Below are 23,054 nucleotides of genomic sequence, written 5' to 3' on the forward strand. Positions count from 1 at the left end.
CTTAGCTCCCACTACGGAGATGGAAAAGCCTGATAAAATGTTGTCAAGGGCAGCAGTAATGTGTCCAGAAGAAAGAATCAATTCTGTAAGTAATGTCCCACAGAGAGATCCAACCCAATTTTTAACAGCCATCTGAATCTTGGCATTGTTCCTTCTCATCCACAACAGCCTCTACCCTAGTTTATAGATGAGTTATACTGTTGACAAGTTTGTCTTCCTCCTTCTTTCTCCTCCACTGCATTCCTGTTTTATGCATCTTATAAAAATGTGTGCTCCTGGGAGCTCACAGCTGAAGAATATCCAATACTGTTAAATTAAATGCTGGTGACGAATAAACAGAGCTGGAAAAGTGTTGTCTGGGGCAGAGTGTGTATGTGAACCACTCAGTCTAACTCTGTTAATAGCCTTTATCTCCGAACTGGCCTGGGGAAGATTTGGGCCAAACAAAGAGGGGCACAAAAGATTAGTTTTATAGGGTAATCTTTGATGGGGTGAGGTAGTGTAATCCGAAGCTTGGAGCCAATACCGTTTGCCTAAGTTGCTGGTGACCTTGACTTCATCCCTTGTTCAGATCTTGGTGGGAGTTGCCGCACAGGTATAAAATAACAACAGCAACAAGAGGACAAGACAGGATGAGGTTGATCACTTCAAGCTGAGTTTTTAAACAGAGCACTCTTTACTTTCCTTAAAATAGGCACATATATCTGATGCCAGTGCGAAAAGGCATAGTGTGCAGCTTGTTCTAAACAATTTCTGCCCTGCCTACACTAACTGAAATTTATTACAGCAATTCCCACCTTACACAGATAAAAGAACATGATGAGGGGTTTAGCCTCTTAAGGGCTTCAGGGTGAAGAAGTAAGAGAAACAGAAAATGTTAAAGAGTGTGTGCACAAAGGAGACAGAGGGGAAGGAGGAAAGCAAGACATAAATCTGAATGAACAGAGTCAGATGAGACATGCTGCAGAAAACAACACTGTCAAGCCAGCAGTTACAACAAACATACCGTTACCTTACCAACAATAAAGTTCAGAGAAGAAGCGCTTCGGATCAAAGCTGGTCAATTATCGGGGCTAAATCATGTCTCCTCAAAAAAAAAAAAAAAAAAAAAAAAAGAAGGTCCGCTTATCCTGGATTAAGAAAGCCTGTCATCCAGCCCCGGGGAGGGATTCACCTGACTGGGAAGACTGGTCACAGCAGCGCTGGCAGCAGACTTTACGCTAAAATAGCCTTCATGCTTTTCGCAAACACTCCCATTGTTCCCACCCCTTCTGACACAGACCCCCTCCCTGCTTTTGAACACGTCCAACTCGTAGCTTTCACAACAACTGAAACAATCAACCAGGTGTCAGTCGTACCTTCGCCAAGTCAGACGCCAACAAGGACCGAGACGTGATGCCTCCTCATCCTCTTCTTCTCCCACCGGGCGGCGGCTTGACTTTCAACTTTACATCTAACCTGACGATGAATAAGATGAACAATAACAAGAATTTGCGCACACACCCATCCTCCTCCAAAAGTGCTGAATTCAACTATCCCGTCTTGCTTGTCATCCGCCACCAACTTGCCGCCACCGCCACCATGATTATATTTCGCCAGTTAACTTCAACCGTCGCACCCACTTATTTCTTTACCGGTTTCTTCTGAGTGTTTTTACCTATTTCACATGCCTTGTTGGCTGCCTAGAGTGCGCTGGCATTGATTCGTATACGCGAAGTTAAATACAAGAATAAAAAAAAAATAAATAAAAATGGTGAGAATAAGGGAAAACATGCCAGCACAATGTAACGGTTCTCTATTGGATGGAGATGACAACAAACTGCCACAAACCCTTTTCTCCAGGAAATACGTCACGTTTCGAGCCGAACGGACTATCGCGTATGCTTGATTTGTATCACCGTGGTTACCGAAGGGTCGAGTCGGGCGGGTCACCGTTTACAAGATAGCCCGAAGCAGGTATAAACTCACCCAAGGTCACGTTTATTCACTTGCATATTCGTCGATAACCGTTCGCCTTCTTTCGCAGGTGAAATAGAATTATTTGTGGAATAAAATAAAATCACAAGTGCATTATTTCAATAAAAAGTGCATATCAGTATAACGCAATAATCTTTAATGACAAAAAAAATCACGATTAATGCTTTCCTGGTGGTAATAACAAACGTTTTTTGTTAGCATGATGGTTGTATGATTGTCGTCATGGTTATTTTATCTGTACAAATGAAGTCCGGGCCACGCCTGTGTACAAAACACACATTCTTTTAGTTTTTTTCCAGATGGCGGGTTTGTATCGCTGTGTGTGAGCGCCATCTTCTGGATTTCTATCGAGACTACACACTTGGAAGAAACGGCGCATTGCACGGTAGAGGGGGCCATAACACAAAGCTCCAAGTCTGTGACTCGCATGGTTGTGCTTTACCCCGTTACAGCCTGGTATAAGTGAAATCCAGCCTGCTTTCAGCAGCTCCCCCGTTAACACGGACCAAAGTTATCCCGGAATAAGGACAGCACGCATGTGCCGTCAACCCGGATGTAGATATTTTTGTACTCGTCTATTCCCCATTTCACCAAGTTCTGACAAATATGCTGTTAGGAATGACTTATACGGTTTAGCCCGGGTGGACAAAGCTATGCCGTTCCAAACCACGCCAAACCGGGTTAACCAGTCGTGACATGTGTGGACCTACGCTACGTGGATGTCACATGTGAGTGACAGCTCCACAGTTTCCGAAGAGCTGCACTTTTGATTTACGGTGAGAGAACACAAGTGGATAAAAAAAATAACGTGTATGTATTTACCTTTTATCGTGAACTATGAACAAGATGTACACATTTAACCCCCCCCCCCCCCAGTGTTTCTTGGTGTTCCGGGAGTCGGGAAGACTGAGCTAGGCTGCTCTTTTCTTATATTGTTGTGTTGTTATATATGTGTTGCAGAATACGTCCTGTAACTTAGAGAATGGACTTTCGCGGCAGGAGGCATGAGCGGGGCAGCAACTGGACCGACCCCGAGATCGTGGAGCTGCTGCAGCTGTGGTCCGATGAATCGGTGCAGATTGAGCTGGAGAGCTCACTGCGCAACCAGCGTGTGTTCGACCGCATCGCTCACATCTTGCGCGAAAAGGGCATCTATCGCACAGGTGACCAGTGTAGGGAGAAGATCAAAAAAATGAAGCTGGAGTACCGCCGCATTAAGGACAACCACAAAATGAGGTCTTGGAAGTTTTATGATGTGATGGACAGAGTGCTGGCGAACCGACCCGCCATCACCTACTCCTCCCTGGGAGGAGCTGTCATAGCACAACAGGTGTTTCAGGGCCCGGGCGGGCCCGATGCATATCTGCAAGGAGTTCCAGCTGGCGCCTTTGGTCCTGCTTCCTCCGGTGGGTTTCTGTTTGGTCAGCCTCCAAAAACAGGAGATCCACTGGATATAAAATGTGAAGATGTTGAGGAGAGCATGCTGAACTCAGGGGTTGCGCCCCCTGAGATGTACTATGGATCTGGGGATGATCAGGAAACTGATGGGCAATCTCTACTGGGGCCAGAGGACGCTCTGGGTCGAGGCGAGAGCTCAACGAATGCAAGAATCTCCCCCTCAGGTTGTCAGTGCAAATGTTATCATTATTATCATTACTATTACCACTATCATAGAAAGTGATAGGTAGTTAAAAAGTGATTTCTGTTTTTCATATCCCCAGGTTTTAGTGACCTGAACATTGCTGGCTCTGTCACAGCTGCCACCCAGGCGGTTGGTGGTCCTGTGCCACTGGATACATCTGGGCCACCCAGTAAGGAGGGTTCCCATCCTCCGGCTTCTTTGAGACAGAGGAAGCGTCGCAGGGGTGGGAAATCATGGAGCCACGGAGGTGCTAGATGTGGCATTCAGGGGACCCTGGATACAGCCCTGGCCAGCTTCCTGAACTGGCAGCAGTCAGCAGAGGAGCGCCTGCTCTCCCTGGAGGAGGCGCGGCTTGAGAGAGAGTTTCAGGCCGAGGAGCGCAGGGAGCAGCGGGAGGAGAGGAGGGCGGAACAGGAGCGCCAGCATGAGCTCCGCCTGTTCAGCATGCTCACCGGGGCTTTAGCTGCTGTCGGACAGGCTGCTCCGACCACCGCGACAACATCGACTGACCCCTGTGCCTCACCCCAAGCTCATGTGTCAGCTTCACTGATCACCGTGGCCACCCCCTCCGTGTCATCATCGTTATCCCAGCCGCCCTCAGAAGCTCCCACGGCACAGGCCGTGTCCACTCAAGAGACAACAACCACGTCAACGCCGCCTACATCTGACAAGGCCTGCAAAATGCCTCAGAAAGTTTTGGCAACGCTGAGTTGTGCAGAAACTCCCGGCCGCAGCGTGTACCTGTCTAACCGTGGCAACAGCATCCGACAGCAGCAAGGCATTCTCCAGGAAGGCTTTGCACAATATGGAATGAACAAACACCACGATACAAACAACCCTGATGTAAGTCCGTGTCACTTAGTTAAAACCACTAAGAGCTGCTCTGATGTGTCAAAAACTGCTATGGGCCTCTTCTTCTTCTCATCTCCAGGGTATAATCAACATGGGAACAAGTGAGAACAAACTATGCTATGATCTTCTTCACAAACGGGTGAGTTTCTTGTAATGCTCTGGAATATAATGTGTAATGTACATTATTCTAAATGATTTTTTTCCCCCCACACTCACAAATGAATTTCATATGCATTTCTGCTACAGCTGACCAAGCCTGACATGCTCCATGTTGACCCATCCTTGTTGCAGTATTCAGACTGGAGGGGACACGCATTGTAAGAGAATAAAGTGAATTTATATTTAGGAATGAGGAAGCACCTTTGTCATGTGGCTTACATCAAAGTAACCTTTCCATCCTCCTCCCTTTCAGCCTGAGAGAGGTGGTTGCAAAGTTCCTGACTCACTTCTGCGGTTCTCCAAACCCACTCAAAGCTGACAATGTGAGTGAAGATAACTGCTTTTAATGTTGAAATTTAACACAAGAACAGTGTGTGTACGACAACTGTTGCAGTTTACAATATATTAAAAGCGAAAGAAAGAAAATGTAACAACAGACTCATACATTATGTACAGTTCTGTGGTTCTTGCACTTAAAACCATTTACATTTTGTAAGACTTCAATATTTAACTTTTCTCCACAATTTGTCAGAGGGGAGTATTGTACTTTTTACAACAGTTATATTATGACTGTAGGTAGCAGGCATGTTGCATGTGAAGAGTCTGCACGTACTGTACAAAAGAAAACTATTACTGCAGAACCACCTCATCCACAATGAATATACATTAATTTATGAATGAAAAGAACTATTCTTCAGGATGACTTCTTGCATTTGTAACTCTAATTTACATGACACTTATAATAATAATGATTTGCCTTGAAACCTTTACTTTTATGGCATTGACATTGCTGCTTTTTTAGGAAACTATTTCAACACATTTCAGACCCATACAAATATAAAATACATTTTTCTTTCTTCTTCTGTAATTAGACAAATTGGATTTCTGAGAGGGTGGCGTGGTGGTGTAGTGGTTAACGCTGTTTCACAGCAGGAAGGTTCTGGGTTCTGGATTATAGCCATCTATTCTCAAAAATGAAGGCAGTGGATTCAGTTAATTTATTTGATTAACTTACTAATGTTTATAAAGTTGCCAAATGCTACAGTTGGACTAACAAAGCATTTTGAGGACGAGCAACTTAATTTGCAGATGTAATGAATGACTGCTTTTGTAGGTGTATGAATATGGAGCGTATTTATCAGGCCTCCTTCTGCGCCTTAATGAGGTCTTTTGTGTTTGTTCAGGTTGTGGTGATGAATGGCTGTGGTTCCCTCTTCTCCTGTATTGCTGCAGTAATTTGTGACCCTAAAGGTAAGTTCACAAAATGCATTGACATACACATACAATACCTCCATATCTATTTTGTATGAAGACAAATGTGTGCACAACGGCAATGGGAAACCAGGCCAAGTTTCTTTTTTGCCTTTTTTAAATTAAAAATGATTAACATATAAAGTATAACAGAGAAAGGGGAAGTTGTGACATAATTATCTAAAACAAAGCACTTCTTAAAAGTTATTTAGGCAGCTACATGAATTGCTTATTCTGTAGTGTCACTGCACTGCAAGCAAGGCCTAATTTAAAGCAATGTCGTATATTGTTTTGCTCAATAACTGCTGTAATTTAATAATAATAATCATAAGTCTGAAAAGCAGCCGATGTTCATCTACTTACTACCAACATGGATCATCAAGATGCTAAAACCCTGCTTTTACACATTACATGCCTGGCAGAATTAGAGTAGCAAATTGTACAAATTGGTGAATTTGCATCCAAATTAACAAATGAAAATGATCACTAAAAGCCTAAATAGTAGCTTATATGGGTCATTAAGGATTGGCCATGTATACATCAGTTTGTGTGCCCATATTTATGTACAAAGAGCCTTTCATTAGTATTATAAGCAATTTAGAATTTGTAAAGAGATGATATGTGTTTTTATTTAGATGTCATGCAGTCATTGTATTTTTCGTGTTGTAGATGCCGTTCTCATTCCTACTCCTTTCTACGGTGTTATCACTGAGGATCTACATTTATATAGTGACGTTAAACTCTTCCATGTTCCTCTGGACTGTGAGGTAGGAAAACAGAACCTCATTCACTTTGCTGTAATGGTATTTGACATGTTTGTTGTATGCATATGATATAACTCATGTTTTAGTGGACTTGCTTCAGCGTAGAGTTGAATGCATCATGTGATTTCACACGTAGAGTGTATCATTGGCTGTCTAATTTGGATGCTAATATATTTTTCCTTTTCCTCTTGTTATTTTTTATTTCAAGGCTGATAGCAAAGACAGTCGACCCTTCCACCTCACTGTAGGGAAACTAGAAGAAGGTCTGAAAATGGCTAAGCAAGAGGTAATTCATGCATGCGTATTTTCTTAAGCCCTTTATGAATATTTAAAGAAACACAGAACCACTTCAAAAATGCTTTGGGAAAGGGTTTCAATAAAAGCGTTTTGGATGTTCTTTTTTCTCAGGGATTTGTTTTGCAGCTTTAAAGTCTGACACAGCGTATAAATTATATTTACTCAGACACTTGCTTTCTCTTTTAGGGGTTGATTATCCGAGCTGTTATACTGATGAACCCCCACAACCCTCTGGCTGAGATCTACACCCTGGAAGAGATGATTGCCTTCTTGGAATTTGCCAAAAGGTATGTTTGCCCCACTGTTATCTCATGCTGTGGCCTAACACTGTAATTCTGCAGTCTGCAGTCCTGTGGCTTATTTAAACACATTGCCAAGCCACTGCATACAGTTCCCAGTGTGAACCCTTTCATTTTACGGCTGAGAGCTCTGTCCCGTGTGTGGAATATCATACACTCTTGATGGAGTTTTATCACCTTTCTTAACTATCAGCATATTGTCAAGTGCAACCATGTGCCAAGGAGTCTCCTGCGTCATCTATTGTTTTCTGAATGATCTTGCCAGGGTAATTCCTTCCATCGACCCTCGCAGGCACTGTGCTGTTGTAACCATAAACCACTGTGCTTTACGCTGACACAGGACGTTGAAGGACCTATTTTACATTTATGTTGCATTTTTTAGTTATAAACAATCATTTACAATTTAACATCAATGTTTATTAATCATGTACTGTATATATTTATATTATCTTTCTCTCCATCTTTTCCTGCTTTAGAAATGAGCTCCACGCCATTGTAGATGAAGTGTACATGCTGACGGTCTTTGATAAATCTGTCACCTTTCACAGTGTCCTCAGTGTAGACAGGTACTGTGTGAACCTAACCTCTGCATGATTACTCTATTAGACTCTCAATCATTGCAACTGTGTTTGAAGACAGCCTCTTAACTGCTAATAATGTGCCCTTATTTCAGTTTGCCCGACCCACAGAGGACGCATGTAATGTGGGGGCTGAGCAAGGTACATACTGTGCTGTGCTCTATCAGAGTGTGAGACTGAGAGACTTTTTATATCCCTGCTGTCTGTACAGTAAAATCTCTGCTTTTCTTCAGTGGGTGTTTGCTTTCACAGCTCCTTCTCATTTACTTTGTCTTGTCCCTTCTAGGACTTTGCAATGTCAGGAATCAGAATAGGCACTCTGTACACTGAGAACAGAGACCTTGTGGAGGCTTTGGCCCAGCTGGGCTCATTCCACGGTGTGTCTGGAACCACGCAGCACCAGGTAGCACAGCTGCTTCAGGACAGAGGTATGGAGCCAAGCTTCACATGTGCTTTTGTGAACACACTGTAGTAGTCACGTCAGGTTTACCATAAACAAAACTGGAAAAATAATCCTCACTTCAGCCCCCTTTTGGCAAAAACAAGTCAAAATTCACACATTTAAATTCATGAATGCAAATGATTTTAGATGCAGGCTTTTCAACAATTCAAACATTTACTTCCTACAAGCAGTATTCCAGCTTCTGAGAGATATCATCCCCCTTCTTCTGCATCCTCTGATATGACAGGAGCACAGCATGAGGCTCTGCTGCACATCACACTGCACAAAGACTTCTAACATTTGATTTACACTAAGTATTGTCACTTCATCTTTTCATGTTGTAGAGTGGATCAGTGAGGAATTTTTGCCTGAGAACAAAAGCCGACTGAAAGCTGCTCACAGCTACCTGACAGGAGAGCTGAAGAGCATGGGCATCCCCTACCTGGACAGGCCTGCTGCGCTGTATGTCTGGGCTGACCTCAGGAAGGTGACAACACCAATTTTAGATCCAAGGGCTGTTAATTCAACTCTAACACATGTGTAGCCAAGTGAAATGCAAATAACATAGCCATTTGATTCTATTTAACCTAATGGGCCACATGGTACTTTCTTGAGAGCGTTGCGTGTGCTTTCCCGCAGGCTTGATGTGTCTCTCTCTTTGTGATGATAGTTCCTCAAAGAGTCATCGTTTGAGGAGGAGTTGTCTCTGTGGAAGCGTTTCCTCAGGCACAAGGTGGTGTTGAGCTGTGGTCAGGCCTTCTCCTGCTCCACACCCGGCTGGTTCCGTATCGTCTTCGCAGACCAACAACACCACCTTCAGCTTGGTCAGTCTGCAGTATGTAATGTACAGTAAATACAGTTTCCTCCATGTGTTGAACTTTTTATGCCCACTCGCTTCAGCTTCTCTGTGACTTAAATTATGAGTTAAAGAGCTGATAACTCTTTTTCAAATTTTCCGGTAGTGGGTTGTTATTCGCTCTTAATTCACATTTTCTGCCTTAAATGAGACGTTGGTTAGATCATGTGTTTCATTTATTCACTCAGTGGTTTGTGTTATTTCAGTTTATCTCCAGATTTGTGTCTTAAACTAGTTATTGATTGGATAATAGTCACTGACTTGTTCTGTTAATGTTTTGTGTTATTTCAGGCCTGAAGCGAATCGGGGAGGCTTTGAAAGAAATAGAGGAAAAAAGTGCCAGTCCTGATTCACACTCCATCAAAGAAGCCAGTGAGGAGCACAAAAAGTCAGTGAAAGAGGACAGTGCAGATTCAGACAATGCTGCGATTGTTAATTCAACATCATCACCCCAGAGCAAGTCATCAGACCAGCTGAAGGAGAAGGATAGCCCTGTTCCTGACACAGGCTTCTTGGCCACTGAGGAGTTGGTGTTGCTGGACTGCCAAGCATCGAAGCCCACGGAGAGTCTGGACACTCTGATTGGTACTCTCAGGCATCAAATCCGCTCCTCTGATTGGCTGGAGAAAAACACTCCGGAGCTGTCTGCCGGAGAGGACCCAGAGATTCTTGATGTATTCAAGGCCCTGCTGCAAAGAGCCAGAAAGTAAGCTTAGGATAAACAGCCACGAATGTAGCTGCCAAATTTCAAGAGGCAGTACTTAAGCATCCTCGCTCCCTGTGTTTACGGTGAAAAGCTTGATACAAACACCTGACACAAGGTCAAATCTGATGCCTGTTTTTGAGGAGTGAGGAGGAAACCTTCTCCGCAAGCTGGCTAAAGAGGAGACAAGAAGCAAAAAGAAACGCAGGCAAGGCTTTGATGGAAGAACAGGGCAGACTGCTTTGTGATCTGCATCTTGTGGCCTTATTTCTAAGCTGCTAAGGGAGACGGCCTTTCTTTTTTTGTAATCCAGAGTCAAAAGATTTGTTTGTTTACGCAAAGTCAATGCCAAATGTAAATCAACCAAAAGCAGTCACGTTCTTTTCTCAAACTTTTGAAATCTCTTACTTTGAACTGAACATTTTTATGTTTTTGATCATATGCACTTTATTTTATCAGAATGTATTTGAGTTTCTGCCAAGTTAATGATGGGTGAATAAAGGAATGAATTATTACATCTTTTTTTGACCATAATCTTACATTTGGACAAAATCTGAATCAACCGGTGAGAAATATTTAGATTTTTGTTGTTTTTATTTTAAGATATATAATATTTTATATTTTTAAGGCTTTTCAGTTTGACGTTTTTTAAAACTTGATTTTAGGTGATCTGTGGGCGCCATTCCATTGCAGCACAGGAAAAAGAAGGGGTGGTGTTTATGACGAAGGGGAGATATAACTGAGGTTGAATGTGTCATCAGCCGCCACACATTGTAGCCCACTGTGAGAAATTGAGAGTGGGATTTCCTTAAATGTTTTGTCATGTATAATGACCCGCTGTCACACCCCCACATGCACACAGTCTCTGCATTTGACAAAAAAATGAGTGGTATGTTGCTGTTGAGTGTATCTCTCAACTATCAAGGGGTTTTTATAACTTCCTTTAACAGTTATTCTTTATTGGTCAGCCACACAAACTTCTGCTTTCTGAAATATTGAATGGTCGTTGTTTTTATGCTTTCACTTTCTAAACAGTGGGGTAAGCTCATGGTGGAGAGTTTGAGAATTCTCGGGGAAATTTAGGTGCTGGCTGGGGGAGTTTCCATTACAGCAGAGGCGGAGTAACACTGAAGGGTGTTTGATCTGCATACAGTGTGAGAGCTTGTGGTCATGAGCAGCACAAGTAATAATGTGTCATGGTGTTGAAAGTGTTTGTATAGTAGAGTTTGTACAGTGGTAAACACGAGCAGCTCCTGTCCTCTGTCCTCTTGTACACGGACTAACTTCACAGCTTTGTTCCTGACAGCTTTTTCCCTCCTCAACAACAAAGGTAAGACTGTACTTTGATTATAATTCTACATTTTCACATCTGATTTACATGAGCAAAATAACGGTTAGTTTTGAGATAGATTTACCGGCTGTTACACAACTTCAGTACACTCTAGTAACTGATCTGTTTCTCCCACCTGCCTCTCAGTGCTGTAGAAAAATGAAGTTTCTGGAGTTGGGGGACTCCGTCAGTCGCTTCAGGTTTGCTCAGTCCTGTGTGGGCTTGGCAGGTTGCCTGTGTGTGTGCTACGCAGTCTGGACACCCTTCTGGCTGAAGGAGAGGGGACTCTGGGCAGAGTGGAACAACGCTACAAGTGACGAAACGAGTCGTAAACATGGCACTGTCTTCACTGGTGAGCAAAAAGCCGCATTCACCTCAAACATTTTTCAGCAGTCAACAAATCACCTGTCTAAATCTGTAACTCTGGCTTAGGTTAGAGCTTTGACTGACTAATAACATGGGCAGCATAATAATATGAGGCATAGATATATCTTTTTGTTATGCTGTGTTAGATAAGACACTGGTTCGGCTAGAGAGCAGCCCTAGGGGGACTCATTTTACACCTCTGAATCTCTCGAGGGGATCAATACCAGGAAGAGCATCTGAAAAAACACACGGCTTCAGAAGAGCCTCTCAGGATTAGTGAACATGTTTGTTCTTGCTCCTGTACCAATGAAGTGCATTCTTTTTATGTCTCGCACTTGACTGCAGGCAGATGTGCTGAAATCAGCTGAAACCTGGTCCGTTAATAGATCTTGTTTCTTGGCATTGCTAACCTTCAGAAAGGAGGTCCCCTGTCAGTTTGTTTTATCACACTGATATTTTCATTATACAAACTGACTTGAGTAATGAATGTACTGTACTCTAAGTCCTGTGTCCTCACTGTGTGTGCACAGGTATGCAGTGGGCGAATCCACTCCCAACAAAGGCTGAAGGCAGCTGTTTTTACTTGAACTCTGAGAACAGCACTTGACAACAAATAGTTAGAAAAGTAAATAAGCTGGAATCAGAATGTGTAGACCATGTTCAGAGGAAGAAATCAAGTATCACCAGTAAATAACTGTACAATCACACAGTGATTCATCTATTGAACAAACATCCTGAGTCCACGAAAGTAAACAGAAAAAGAGTAAATTATAGCACAGGTAGCCCAGCTGTTAGCTGTCTGGTTGTATGCTGTTTAACAACATGTGTGGTAGCATAAGGACCAGCATGGTTGACAGTAAACACAGAAAGGTTAAATGAATAATCACAAAACAGCTGTAATTGACAATATTTGCTTGGTGACGGATAGCTGATTGATATTGTGGATGTAACAATGTCAGTCAAACTGCAACACAGCTGTGCCAGTTGAAAAAAGAAATTCCCTCGTCAGTGTTTGATTTATTCCAATGTGTCATCTTCCGATTATGTCTAATATTGTATGACATTAGCTTCAGTCTCATTATAGCTACTGGAAAAGTACACAAACTCTTGTTTTTACGCTTCTGGTTTCAGTGGTAGGCAGGCACATGCTGTGTGGGGGCATGCACAGGAGTGCGTCATCACTTCAGCATGTTTCACTTCATCATATTGACTGTTTCATGTAACTATGGCAGTAAACTGTGAATGTCAGTCTAGTTTACCTAATGTGTATATATGTCTGCTGTTCTGTGTCTTCCAGCCCAGGAAGCAGAGAGGGTATTTGGGGTTCTTTCCTTCCTGATGGCTGTGAGCACTGGTGCTCTGTGTCTGGTGTTTTCCCTCTGCTGGACATCTCAGACAGTGCGCTCCTACTCCAACACCCGCTCTCTGCTCATGGCAGGACAGGCCCTCTACCCCACCACCCTGCTGCTACTCACCATGGCCTCTACAGGTAACAGCGCTGCACTGCTCAGAATATGTTAAACACTGGTCCCCTAAGCTAAACAGCATATTTTTATGTTTCACTTTATTAATAATTAGACTGTTGATGTTTTGGGAGCTTTTGAATAATATATGTGCTCCAAGTAAAAAAGTAAAAATAGCCCCATTTCCTATTAATTTCCAAATAGCCTTTTGGTTCATGTAGTTCATGTCAAACCCACACATTGGCATATCCTGCAAGGCAGCCATTTTTAAATAGACTTTTTACTTTCCATGGAATTGCAGTTCATTATCATATAAACACTTTTCTGAAGCTCTTGGCATGTATGATTGGATGATGTATGATACCTTAATGACTTATATCCGTCAAATTAATATGACTTGTTTTTCTCGTCTGTCAGGTTTCTTCTTCCTCCTCAGCTGGTCTGTTTTCACATATCAGCACCGGGAAGAAATTCGCCAAGACTTTTCCAGCCTTGGCTCTTCCTACTGGCTTGGGGCTGTGGGCTGGGTCCTGCTGCTGGTCGTGGAGATGATAGTTTTTATCGTTGAACAACTTGTTGTGCCAGACATCCTACCAGACTTAGAGAAAGCTGTGGAGTCGTGGCGGATTTCCTCTCAACTTAAGGCTACTAAACGATGTTTCAGCGACGGGTATTACCCTGATAACAGCCAAAGCAACCTGACTCCAAAGAGGTATATGTCATCACCTTGAACTGAGTGCAAATATGAGGACATGACGGAGAAAATTATTGTGAATGTGTGAAAGTTACACATTAATACAGACTCAGGGAGAAAGCAGCAGTTCCTCTGTGCTTTTTATATATAACCAAACTGAGTATTAATCAACTGCGTTTGGACTTAAGTGTTGGCCAGAGGAATTAAGATTTGCTGAGGTCTGTGAGCTGAATGAGCTGAATGCTCCAGCTTCCTACAGGGTTGACTGTGGTGGTAATTCTGCAGTTTGTTTTTAATATGGACTGAAATAAAATTAAAAACACACAAAGGACCAACAACACTGGCAGAGAAACCTGGCACCAAATGTAAGATGAGAACTGTCCTCTGACAAGGTGATGGGGAGGAGATGTATTTGCAATGATGTGAAACTCATAAATGTTTGCCCAGGTTTGTCTCTGGGCCAGGAACAGATCCAAGTTTTAACTTAGAACTTGTATATCTAAAATAGTGATATCTTGTGATGACCATGTGACACTTTGGATAGGAAAACTCAATCAAAGAGGAATTGCTTATTTTAATATATTTAATTTTATTAGTTGAGATGTGAGCCAAGAGCTTTAATGTATGATGTAAAGGGACATCATGATGATTGTGAAATAGTAACAGCAGATACTCAGTGATCTTTTCTTTATGTATGCTAATAATGAGCAATAAATAACACAAATAGGTGGGGTCATAAGCTTTTTAAATTATCCCATATTTTTTTTTAAAAAATCAAAGGGATACCATAATGTACTGCATGTATGTTCAACAAACCACTGTGTGACTTTGCTGATCCTGTGCTGTCCACACTCAACAAGCTAAATAAAAGTTTTAAAAGTTCACATCCCTGATGCTGTGTCTGTCTTAAAAGTAAGAGAGTGTAATCTGAGAATGGCAGTGGGTATTGTGAGGCTGAACATAAGGATTCACTGCTTGGACAGTTGTCCTTCATCAGCCCACCAGGAGTTTCACGGTTAGTGAAGCAGGAGTTTTTTTTGCCAGCCCAGTCCTACATCTGTTTCCTTTTTGAATCACTTACCTCATGCATTTCCAGCGTACGGTTTCCAGCCCTGCAGAGCATTTGGACCACCAGACAACAGACTGCCTCCAAAGTCGTTATTTACTTTTCTCTCACACGTTCCCAGGAGGAGAGGAAGCACTCTGATGCCGGACTGCTTATGTTTATGTTCTCAACCTGCCAAAGTGGGGTAGAATTAAGTGGCTCTGGCTCTGTTAATTGGGTGTTAATCAGGTGTTGCTCTAATTAAAAGGCAGTTCTGCCCTGTTGGGCCCTGGTAATGAGTTTGTTATTAAATCCACAGAGGATTTTTGTCTCTTTTTCAATTTACCAACAGGGTAGTGCTTAATTGCTGTGTAAATGAGGAGAATGTCCTTGAAGGTCGTCTTGCATCAGCACGTGATCCATGAATAGAATTGTTCTGTGGAGTACCCCCCACTAAACTTGAAATCCATCCAGTTCTCTGTGTGTTGACCTCATGTGTCCAGCTGTGCCTCTCAGCAGTGTTTGCTTAGTTCCGTCCTCATTCTTCAAAGAAACCTCTTCAAACCTAATTTGCTAAATTAAGAGAGCAGGTAACCCACTTTCAGTAGTAAATAAAAGCACTTTTGACATTTTGATTTCTTTTCATCTGAAGTTGCTGTTATTTTCCCCTGGTATTCACTGTTTGGGCCCTTGAAAGCGCCCAGTCTTTTATGGCTGCCTGCATCTCATAAACAAACACTCCACATTTCACCTTCCAACATCACAAACGCTGCTCTTGCACCTTCCTGAGACAAACATACCAAAGGTTGAGAATGCCTCCAGAGAAAGACATCCCGAATCAATGTGGAGATGGAAAAAAAGAGATAGTGAGATGTTTAGGCACAAAGGAAAAAAATGACAGATGAATGGAGGAAGATGCTACACAGAGATAGACAGGTGGCCTGATAGACACAGGGAGATTGAGGGTGCTGATTGTTGAAGGGCATTTGCTACAGAGACATCAATCAGAAGATGGTACCAAGATTGAACAGGCCGCTGACGTTTCCTGCCCGCAGACAGCAGCATGTGTAGAACACAACCTGGGCTAAACCGCTGCTCTTCATATCAATTAGAGACCAATTATACAGCCATGTCCTACTAATTATGCTGCACTGCCACTATGCCACCCTCTAGTATAAAGTGCGTGTTTCTGTGCATGCCTGTGTGTCTGTGGTTGTGTTCATTGGGATAAATAAATAAATTTGCTGGCTGCCAGGGCGAAGCATCCTTAATCTGATTTTCAAAGCTGTAAGTTTGTATGAAGGAGCCGAGGAAAGGGACAGAAAGAATAGCAAAAAGCTGTTGTTTTCTATTTTACCTTTTGGTGGTGCTGGTGTAGCATCTATCACTTTGCCTCTTGCAATGAAATCTGGTGAAATGAGTGAGACACTTCCTTCATCTGAGTAATGACACACACACACACACACACACAAAAAAAAATCTGTGCATGTATGTGCATGTGTTTGTGTGTGTTTGACTTTTATTTGCCAGGTAGACAAAGTGTGATAAATATTGCTGGGCCTATTTCAGACGATTTTGAGTCAGAAAGTGCTGGACTACTTAATAAGTCAAGTTTTATTTGGCTCGATCTGGGAGCATGATGAATTATGAAATAAAGCGAGAACTCCATGCTTTTTGCAGTTTTATTTCTCTGTGGTTTCCATAATTCACTCAGAACATTTGTAACTTTCCTGACAGGTTAATGCTGTTGGGTTCAAAGTGAAGACACTGAGGAAATTCACTGAAAGACAAGACAGCAGAGAAGAAACAGATATAAAGATGAGGGGAGGAGAGAACAAAGGGGGAGAGAGGATTCGAGATGTCACAGAATAGTTTCACACTGTCCCTGTGCGGTGTCAGATTTCCTTACCTCACTCTTTTCTCTCCATCCCTCAGCGCCAGCTCTCTGTAGCCCCCAATGTTCTGATGTAGTCACAATCAGAGTTTGACCACTGCAGTATTGTGCCCTCCAATGCACTGTCATCAGTATAAGTGGACGCTCTTAGAAAATGGAAAAGTCAGGAAATTTGATGCCTGCAGTCCTACAATCTCAGAAAAAGCAGACAGGGAGAAAGAGAGAGGGTGCATGAGAGAGAACACTTTGTGTCCTTCAGTCATTTTTCTTGCAGTGACCCAGTTCATCTTGCCTGTAGAATCTACAATGAGCCATTGCTCTTTGTGACTGACATCCCACCCAGACCACCCTGCTGATTACATTTGTTCAGCAGAACTGAGTGTGAAGGAGAGCAACAGAAAGGAGAGAGACATTTCTTGCATTAGGGGAAAAGAGTGTCTTAATCTGCACTTACTCACTTCCATCCATTGGGTTTGAGAGTGCGGGTGTTTTTGCATAACAGAACTCTCGCTCTGCTCTCTACGAACATTGTTTTTGTGTCTTTGAGCTTAGACTTAGAATCCCAGCGTATGCAGGCTACATATCTGCTCTCCCGGTCCCCCTTCTTCGTAAGGTGACGCCTCGGACATCTGAGTCCAGACAATGAAGCTGTAGTCCCATTCTGGTCACCCTATTCATCCCTGACCAACTGTAGCCGCTCCCTTCTCTTATCTCTGTGTGACCAAGGAAATTAAATTACAAATATAATCACTTGGCGCCAGTTTCTTTAACAGTGCGCCTCTGCTTTGCATATAGAGTGTGCTTGCATTGGAGACACATTGTGTGAAGTTACTTATTGGCCTATTTATGATAATGGGTTCTGCTCTACTCGTGGAGTCGCACACACCTTTTCACAATGACAGTGAATGGCATGCGGAAGTGAAGCGAGAGTAGGCTGAGGGGAAAAAAAGAGTGTATAAAGCACACATGAAGACGTGGTTGCAGCCATCCTGGGAAAAGAATTTTGCACGGGTGAATAATCTAGGAAGCAATGAGGAGATCTGTGAAAATGAGGAGACAAATAGGCACTCAATCAGGCTGTGTCTGAAATCACTCCCTCTGTACTACCTAGTGCAGCACATTTATTTATTTATTTGTAATTCTAAGTGTCCTCACATGAGGCAAAAAACGTTGTTTTCATAGCATGCACATTACTTGTAGCCACACCAACACATTGCTCTTGGGAAGGCAATGTCAGTCTGTCAGTTGCTCTGTCAGTCAACCACTTTGGTCCAGACAAAAATATAAAGTACTAGATTTTTGTATTGACATCAGTGGTCCACAGGAGCCTAATAACTTTAGTGATCCCCAGACCTTTCATCTGACGCCATCATCGGGCCAAAATTAAAGACCAACCAATACTTTGGCTCATGACCATGAATACCTGCAAAACTAATCACTGTTCTATCAGCCTTAGGTGTCCTTTGTGCTAATTAGAAAGCATTAGCACACTAACATGCTACACTAAGATGAACTTGGTAGAAATCATACCCACCAAACATTAGCATGTTGGCACTGACACTATGAACATGCTTGCATGCTGATGTTAACATTTAGCTCAAAGCGCTGTCGTGCCTCACAGAGCCGCTAGCATGGCTGTGGACTCTTCAGTCTTGTTGCTAAATTTACAACATAATTTACTATGATAGATGTGTCATTGCCATTATACAACACTACATCTGTCAGTGATGATGATAATTCATCACTGTCCAAAATCTCAATTTACTTTTCACCATAAAGTATCGCTTCGGAGTGATTTGAGGCGCAGCATCATTCACTCACCCGCTAACACCAACTGCCATTGTGTAGACGGCTTTCTCTCCAGCTCCAATCTATTCCACACACGTTAGACCATCTGACTAAATAAACAGTCCCCATCTCTCTCCCTCTGCCTGTATGTGTCTCTGCCTCTCCTGTAGGCTTTTCACAAAAAGCAAAGGGGTGAAAACATGTGCATATTAGAATGGTGTTCGTCGCATGGGAGCCAAAAGGGAAAGTTGGTAAAGGGAGAGTGAGGGGAGCACGAATAGAAGAATAACATTTTTATCATTGTTATTATGAGAAGGCCACAGCAGACCTCCCTTGCCTCTTTCTGATATTCCCAATTCAGTGTGGAATTTATTTGCTTATGCAGAGACTGTTATACTTGCTAGTACGGCCAGATGATTAAAAACTGTATCAATGCCTCCAGATCTACCTGGGTCCCAAAGCACTCGCAAAGCAGGTGGATAGTGTATTAATTTGTGATCTTTATGTATTCAACGCTAGTTACTCGCCCTCCCAACTTAAGGGAGCACATGTTTGTCAGTCCCTTCGTGAGGCATCTCTGTATTCTGCTGCAGTGAACAAATGCCATATGCCCATGAGTTGGGCTCAGCTCTTCCATTCTTTCTCAGTGTAGTTCAATGCACAGACCACCTATGACTCTGACAAGAAACAGGACTTTCTAAACTATTGTTCTCAAACAGCTTCTGTGTATGCCTGTTCTTGTGCTCATAAAGCCCACAGCTATCATCACACTCACCACCAGCTGGTTGCCGTGAGAGACTGGGGTGGTAAAATAATGGCTCCCCGCTGGATCGTGTGAATCATTGCGATGACTGGTTGATAAATGCTGCACCACCCTGGCTCTGGCTACAATAATCATTTCTCTCTCCAACTGGACTGGCTGCCAAATGACAACAACCTCCCTCCCCAGGCCCCCACCTATCCACAGCATCCTTCACAGCCCCTCCCTTCACTTCCTATAATTACTGTACTCTGTAAGTCGGGTTTAAGACCAGTCACTCTAAATCAGCCCTGAATCGGCGTGTGTTACTGTGTCCATTGTTCTCTTGTCTGGGCTGTGGCAGAGCTAGTGTAGAAAAGGGCACAGCTGTCCTGGCATTTCCTATAATGGACTTTTTAGTTAAAAGACAGGGAAATAATAAGCCGATCTACGTGTGGGAAAAGAACTCTTTGTGTTTGGTGGGAAGTTAAGACCAGGGATAGTTGGGGGTTAGAGTTGACAGACAACAGCGCTGCTCTTTTCACACTCCTTGACATATAATGGGACCAATTTCTCTCTCTACATCTCTCCCTAGTGGCCATGATTTGCTCATTACATTGATGGAGGGGGACTGAGGAAGGGGGAGAGGAAGGGTGAGAAGGAGAATGACCACTAAAGAGACGAATAGTCTGAAATTTAGCACCCAGAATTCTCTATTACTTTCGTTTCATTTGAGGACTGTATGGGTGTAACCCACTCATTAAGGTGTTTAACGATTTGCCAAGAAATCCTACCTTCAAGGATGCTGAACGTTTGAAATCTTGAGGAGCTGTTTGCAAGCTACCATCCCTCAGCTGACAGACCTTCTGTGTAAACCAGCACCAGACAGTTTGAGAAAAGAGGACTAATACATGGTTAAACACAAGACAAATCCAGTGAGTGGATGTTTACGTGACTGGAGGTCCCCTGGCACCAGGGAGACTGCTCCTCAATCAGGGAAATCTACATTTAATTAACACAGAATTAAAGAGCATTGTTATTTTGATTAAAGACAGTGGTCTTGATTCCCCACTCTACTCTAGTGCTCCTGAATCCGGCTTAGGGTTTAATTTCATTTGGTTTACTGTAAGTGGTGGATCAACACCCATCTGGATTGTCTGCTCAGATGCAGGTCTCACTTTTCACAAGGCTGTACTGCACACCCCAGCACAATCACACCATGTATTCACACTGCAGTCTCTGCGTGTTATTGACCCCTATGTGGCTTATCTTGCTATGGTAATAGGATTTTTTTTTTTCCAGAAAAGGATTCTTAAAATGGACACTCACAGTTGCTGTAGCTTAAGTTGTTCTCCATATTGTCTAACTCACCAGAACAGAAGAGATGAATGGAACCTGTCCAAAACCAAAATAACTCTGCAGCGCCTCAGGGAAAGTTATAATGCAAGACTTGGAACGAATTAATGCAGTCCCAAGACTAGGCTATCCAATAAAATGAATATTTGGATAGCTGGACATGGAAGATATTGTGGTGTCAGGCTGTCAGCAGCTTGTGGGGGATGTTATTTGTAGAAGCTGTGATGTTGTTGTGGTGTGTCTCTGCTCTCTGTTAAAGCTCCATCAGTCAGGATGAGCCGGCAACAAATGCAGCCGAGTCATACAGGGTCACGCGAGGCCTCAAGACAGCATCACTCAACTCATCCAGCCCCTGGCTGTCACTGTGTGATTATAAGCATGCAAACCTGTGGTACAGAGGGAGGGAGAGGCAGTAATTAATCACCTCATTGGAATAATCACATAATTGATTATTAACAAAAGCTGAGGTGAGGGTGAGAGGAGAGGGGCGAGACAAGGGAAACAAGACTTTGAGAGGGAGAGACAAGGGGAGATGAATGAGGGGGGATTTGAGTGGTGGGGTAAGGGGTTTGTACTGGCAGGTAGCTTTGACGAATAGCTCGGCATTCAAGTCTACCTCTTTGAGTATTGATCTACCAAATCATGTCTCCGGATGAGGGATGGAAGATATGGACAGCAGTGGGAGGCAACTCACTGAGAATTGGCTGAGCGAGGCAGAAGAAGTTGTTAAGTGTGCTGAGAAAATGCAATCAAAATTTGCATACCAAATGCTTTATATATCGCATAACACTCAGTGGAAATATAAGAGTGAAATGGCCTCTTTAGCCTGAAAAAATCGCAAAAAGATACCTACATTCTTCATGACATTTAGAAATATCATAATTTTGTTCGGTGTATTCAAATGTGGACAACACTGATATTTTATTCCCCCATGAGGAAGACACTGATGGTGCTGTTGACTTCATTCATTGTCCATCTCTGCTATTGACACTTTTCCTTAAGCTGCTGTGTGACTTGAGCTGTCAGAGGGTCTTTTTTTTTGGACCCTCAGCTTACATAGTTCTGCCTGGAAGGCTTGATCTCTTCCCCCCTTTCCTTGTCACAGCCTGCAATCAGCCTTAAGCCCTTTTGTGTTCTCCACTCTGAGCTAAGCCTGTTATCCTGTGCAACTCCTTTACTCAAGATCACTACTATATCCCCCTTCTCCATCTCTCTCTCTCTTTCACCTCTTACACCTTCCCTCTCGTTCCCTTTCTCTGTCTTGTCTGCCTCTTTGTTTTACAGACACCGGCCCAAAAGTGAAATGATTCCTCAGTTTCTTAAGAATGGATTAACAAGACTACTTTATATTTATTTTGTCTTGTTCTTGTGTGTCACCTACAGACCAGCAGGAACTCGCAAACACAGACACACAGCCCCTCCCATCCTCCATTTCACTCCACCCTTTCCCCTCCCAAAACACATGTACTGTCTCTGCCATATTCCCACTCATCCCTCCCACAGCACACACCTGCTACATACTCACACACACACACACACATGCATTGATCACGGCTGTTGTTTGGATTCATCATATTCGAAAATAAACACCCCCACCTACTGCAAGTTGTCAGTTTGGTGGTGCATTGCAAACTCCTGTATGTCCTCCTAAACTGCAGCCTCCAGTCCCCCAGGGTCTGCTCCTCACATTCATAACACTCCGCTCCATGCCAGGTGGCTGTCTCCACAAGTCCTCCACCCCATAAATCAAACTGTCTTTGAGTTGATCAATAACAAGTCAATTAGAAGGCGCAGAGAGATGAGGGTCTTAGGGGGTCACCACTTGTTTGTCAGGCAGACATCTGCAGCTCCGTTTCTGCCATGGAGCTAGGTGCGCCGTTTACCTTGGAAACATGTGGCTACCTGGCTGTCGTAAATCTAAATATCAACTATAAATAGGCTGGGAACATCTTGCTACAATCCATCATTTGCTTGTTCTTGGATATGTAATGTATCATGCATTGTGTGCTTTAAATCTCCCAGCTGTGCCTGATGGATTTGAATAGTTAATAAGCAACACTTTCTGCCTCAACTTTTCTGTGTATTTACTCCTCAGCATTTCCTGTGAGTGAGTATGTCTGTCACCAAAAAAAAAAACAAAACCCAAAAAACAAAAATTATTACTCTTGCTTGTTAAGGTCACATTTGACCATATGCACCAAATATAAGCTGCAAAGCCTGCCAGTATTCATCCTGCTCCCCTGTTAAGATGACAAGAGTGGGAGAGACCCAACTGTTGTTTGGTGCCCACTGACTGTGTGTCTAATGAGTTGGCTGGCAATTCCAGCGCAACAGCAACAGGCTCCTGTGGCGAATACACCAGATTAATCCCCTGGATAATTACAAACAAGAATGATCTTGGGCAAATACTCCCCATACCTACTGAGACATTATATCAGATGATACTGTCTAATTAAAACTCATTCTGAATGGCGAGGGAGAGACAGCATTGGGAGAAATGAATGAGATGTGCTGCTTCGCTGCTGACAATATGTAAAGAGAGGAAGTGTGGATAAAAAC

General features: G+C 43.0%; 3 protein-coding genes across 7 annotated transcripts in view; 2 read left to right on the forward strand and 1 right to left on the reverse strand.

Annotated features, from left to right (window-relative positions):
* Window positions 1-1,800, reverse strand: part of furinb (furin (paired basic amino acid cleaving enzyme) b) — a 72,537-nt gene extending 70,737 nt beyond the window's left edge. The window contains exons 1-2 of one of the 3 annotated variants that reach the window (XM_071503123.1): window positions 1,658-1,789; window positions 1,359-1,458 (exon numbers count right to left, since the gene is read on the reverse strand). The gene's annotated coding sequence lies outside the window, so the exon portion shown is untranslated. Of the gene's footprint in view, window positions 1-1,017; window positions 1,150-1,358 lie in introns of those variants that run through there. The other 2 variants (XM_071503115.1, XM_071503133.1) reach the window with 2 other exon arrangements.
* A 704-nt stretch (window positions 1,801-2,504) lies between these two features.
* On the forward strand, window positions 2,505-10,337 carry accs (1-aminocyclopropane-1-carboxylate synthase homolog (Arabidopsis)(non-functional)). Of its 3 annotated transcripts, none has more exons than XM_071503097.1 (16): window positions 2,505-2,753; window positions 2,938-3,599; window positions 3,699-4,462; window positions 4,551-4,610; window positions 4,718-4,788; window positions 4,884-4,953; window positions 5,815-5,881; window positions 6,551-6,648; window positions 6,854-6,931; window positions 7,129-7,229; window positions 7,718-7,807; window positions 7,915-7,960; window positions 8,106-8,247; window positions 8,606-8,748; window positions 8,932-9,085; window positions 9,409-10,337. In XM_071503097.1, exons 2-16 carry the CDS (start codon window positions 2,960-2,962, stop codon window positions 9,825-9,827), a joined length of 2,943 nt encoding a protein of 980 aa, XP_071359198.1. In that variant the 5' UTR covers window positions 2,505-2,753; window positions 2,938-2,959; the 3' UTR covers window positions 9,828-10,337. The 3 variants fall into 3 exon arrangements, with proteins under 3 accessions (XP_071359198.1, XP_071359193.1, XP_071359206.1); XM_071503092.1 differs by having other exon boundaries at window positions 2,613-2,753; window positions 2,938-3,602; XM_071503105.1 differs by having other exon boundaries at window positions 2,613-2,753; window positions 2,938-3,602; window positions 8,932-9,096; window positions 9,409-9,543.
* A 630-nt stretch (window positions 10,338-10,967) lies between these two features.
* LOC139635734 (uncharacterized) lies at window positions 10,968-14,557 on the forward strand. Its single transcript, XM_071503146.1, has 4 exons — window positions 10,968-11,150; window positions 11,298-11,502; window positions 12,814-13,005; window positions 13,397-14,557. The coding sequence occupies exons 2-4, from the start codon at window positions 11,310-11,312 to the stop codon at window positions 13,708-13,710; spliced, it is 699 nt and encodes a 232-aa protein (XP_071359247.1). The 5' UTR covers window positions 10,968-11,150; window positions 11,298-11,309; the 3' UTR covers window positions 13,711-14,557.
* Window positions 14,558-23,054: the final 8,497 nt, after the last annotated feature.

Source organism: Trachinotus anak, unplaced genomic scaffold, assembly GCF_046630095.1.
Source record: "Trachinotus anak isolate AG129_WGS33_773 ecotype Australia unplaced genomic scaffold, CSIRO_AGI_Tana_v1 ptg000002l, whole genome shotgun sequence".
NCBI classification, from domain to species: domain Eukaryota; kingdom Metazoa; phylum Chordata; class Actinopteri; order Carangiformes; family Carangidae; genus Trachinotus; species Trachinotus anak.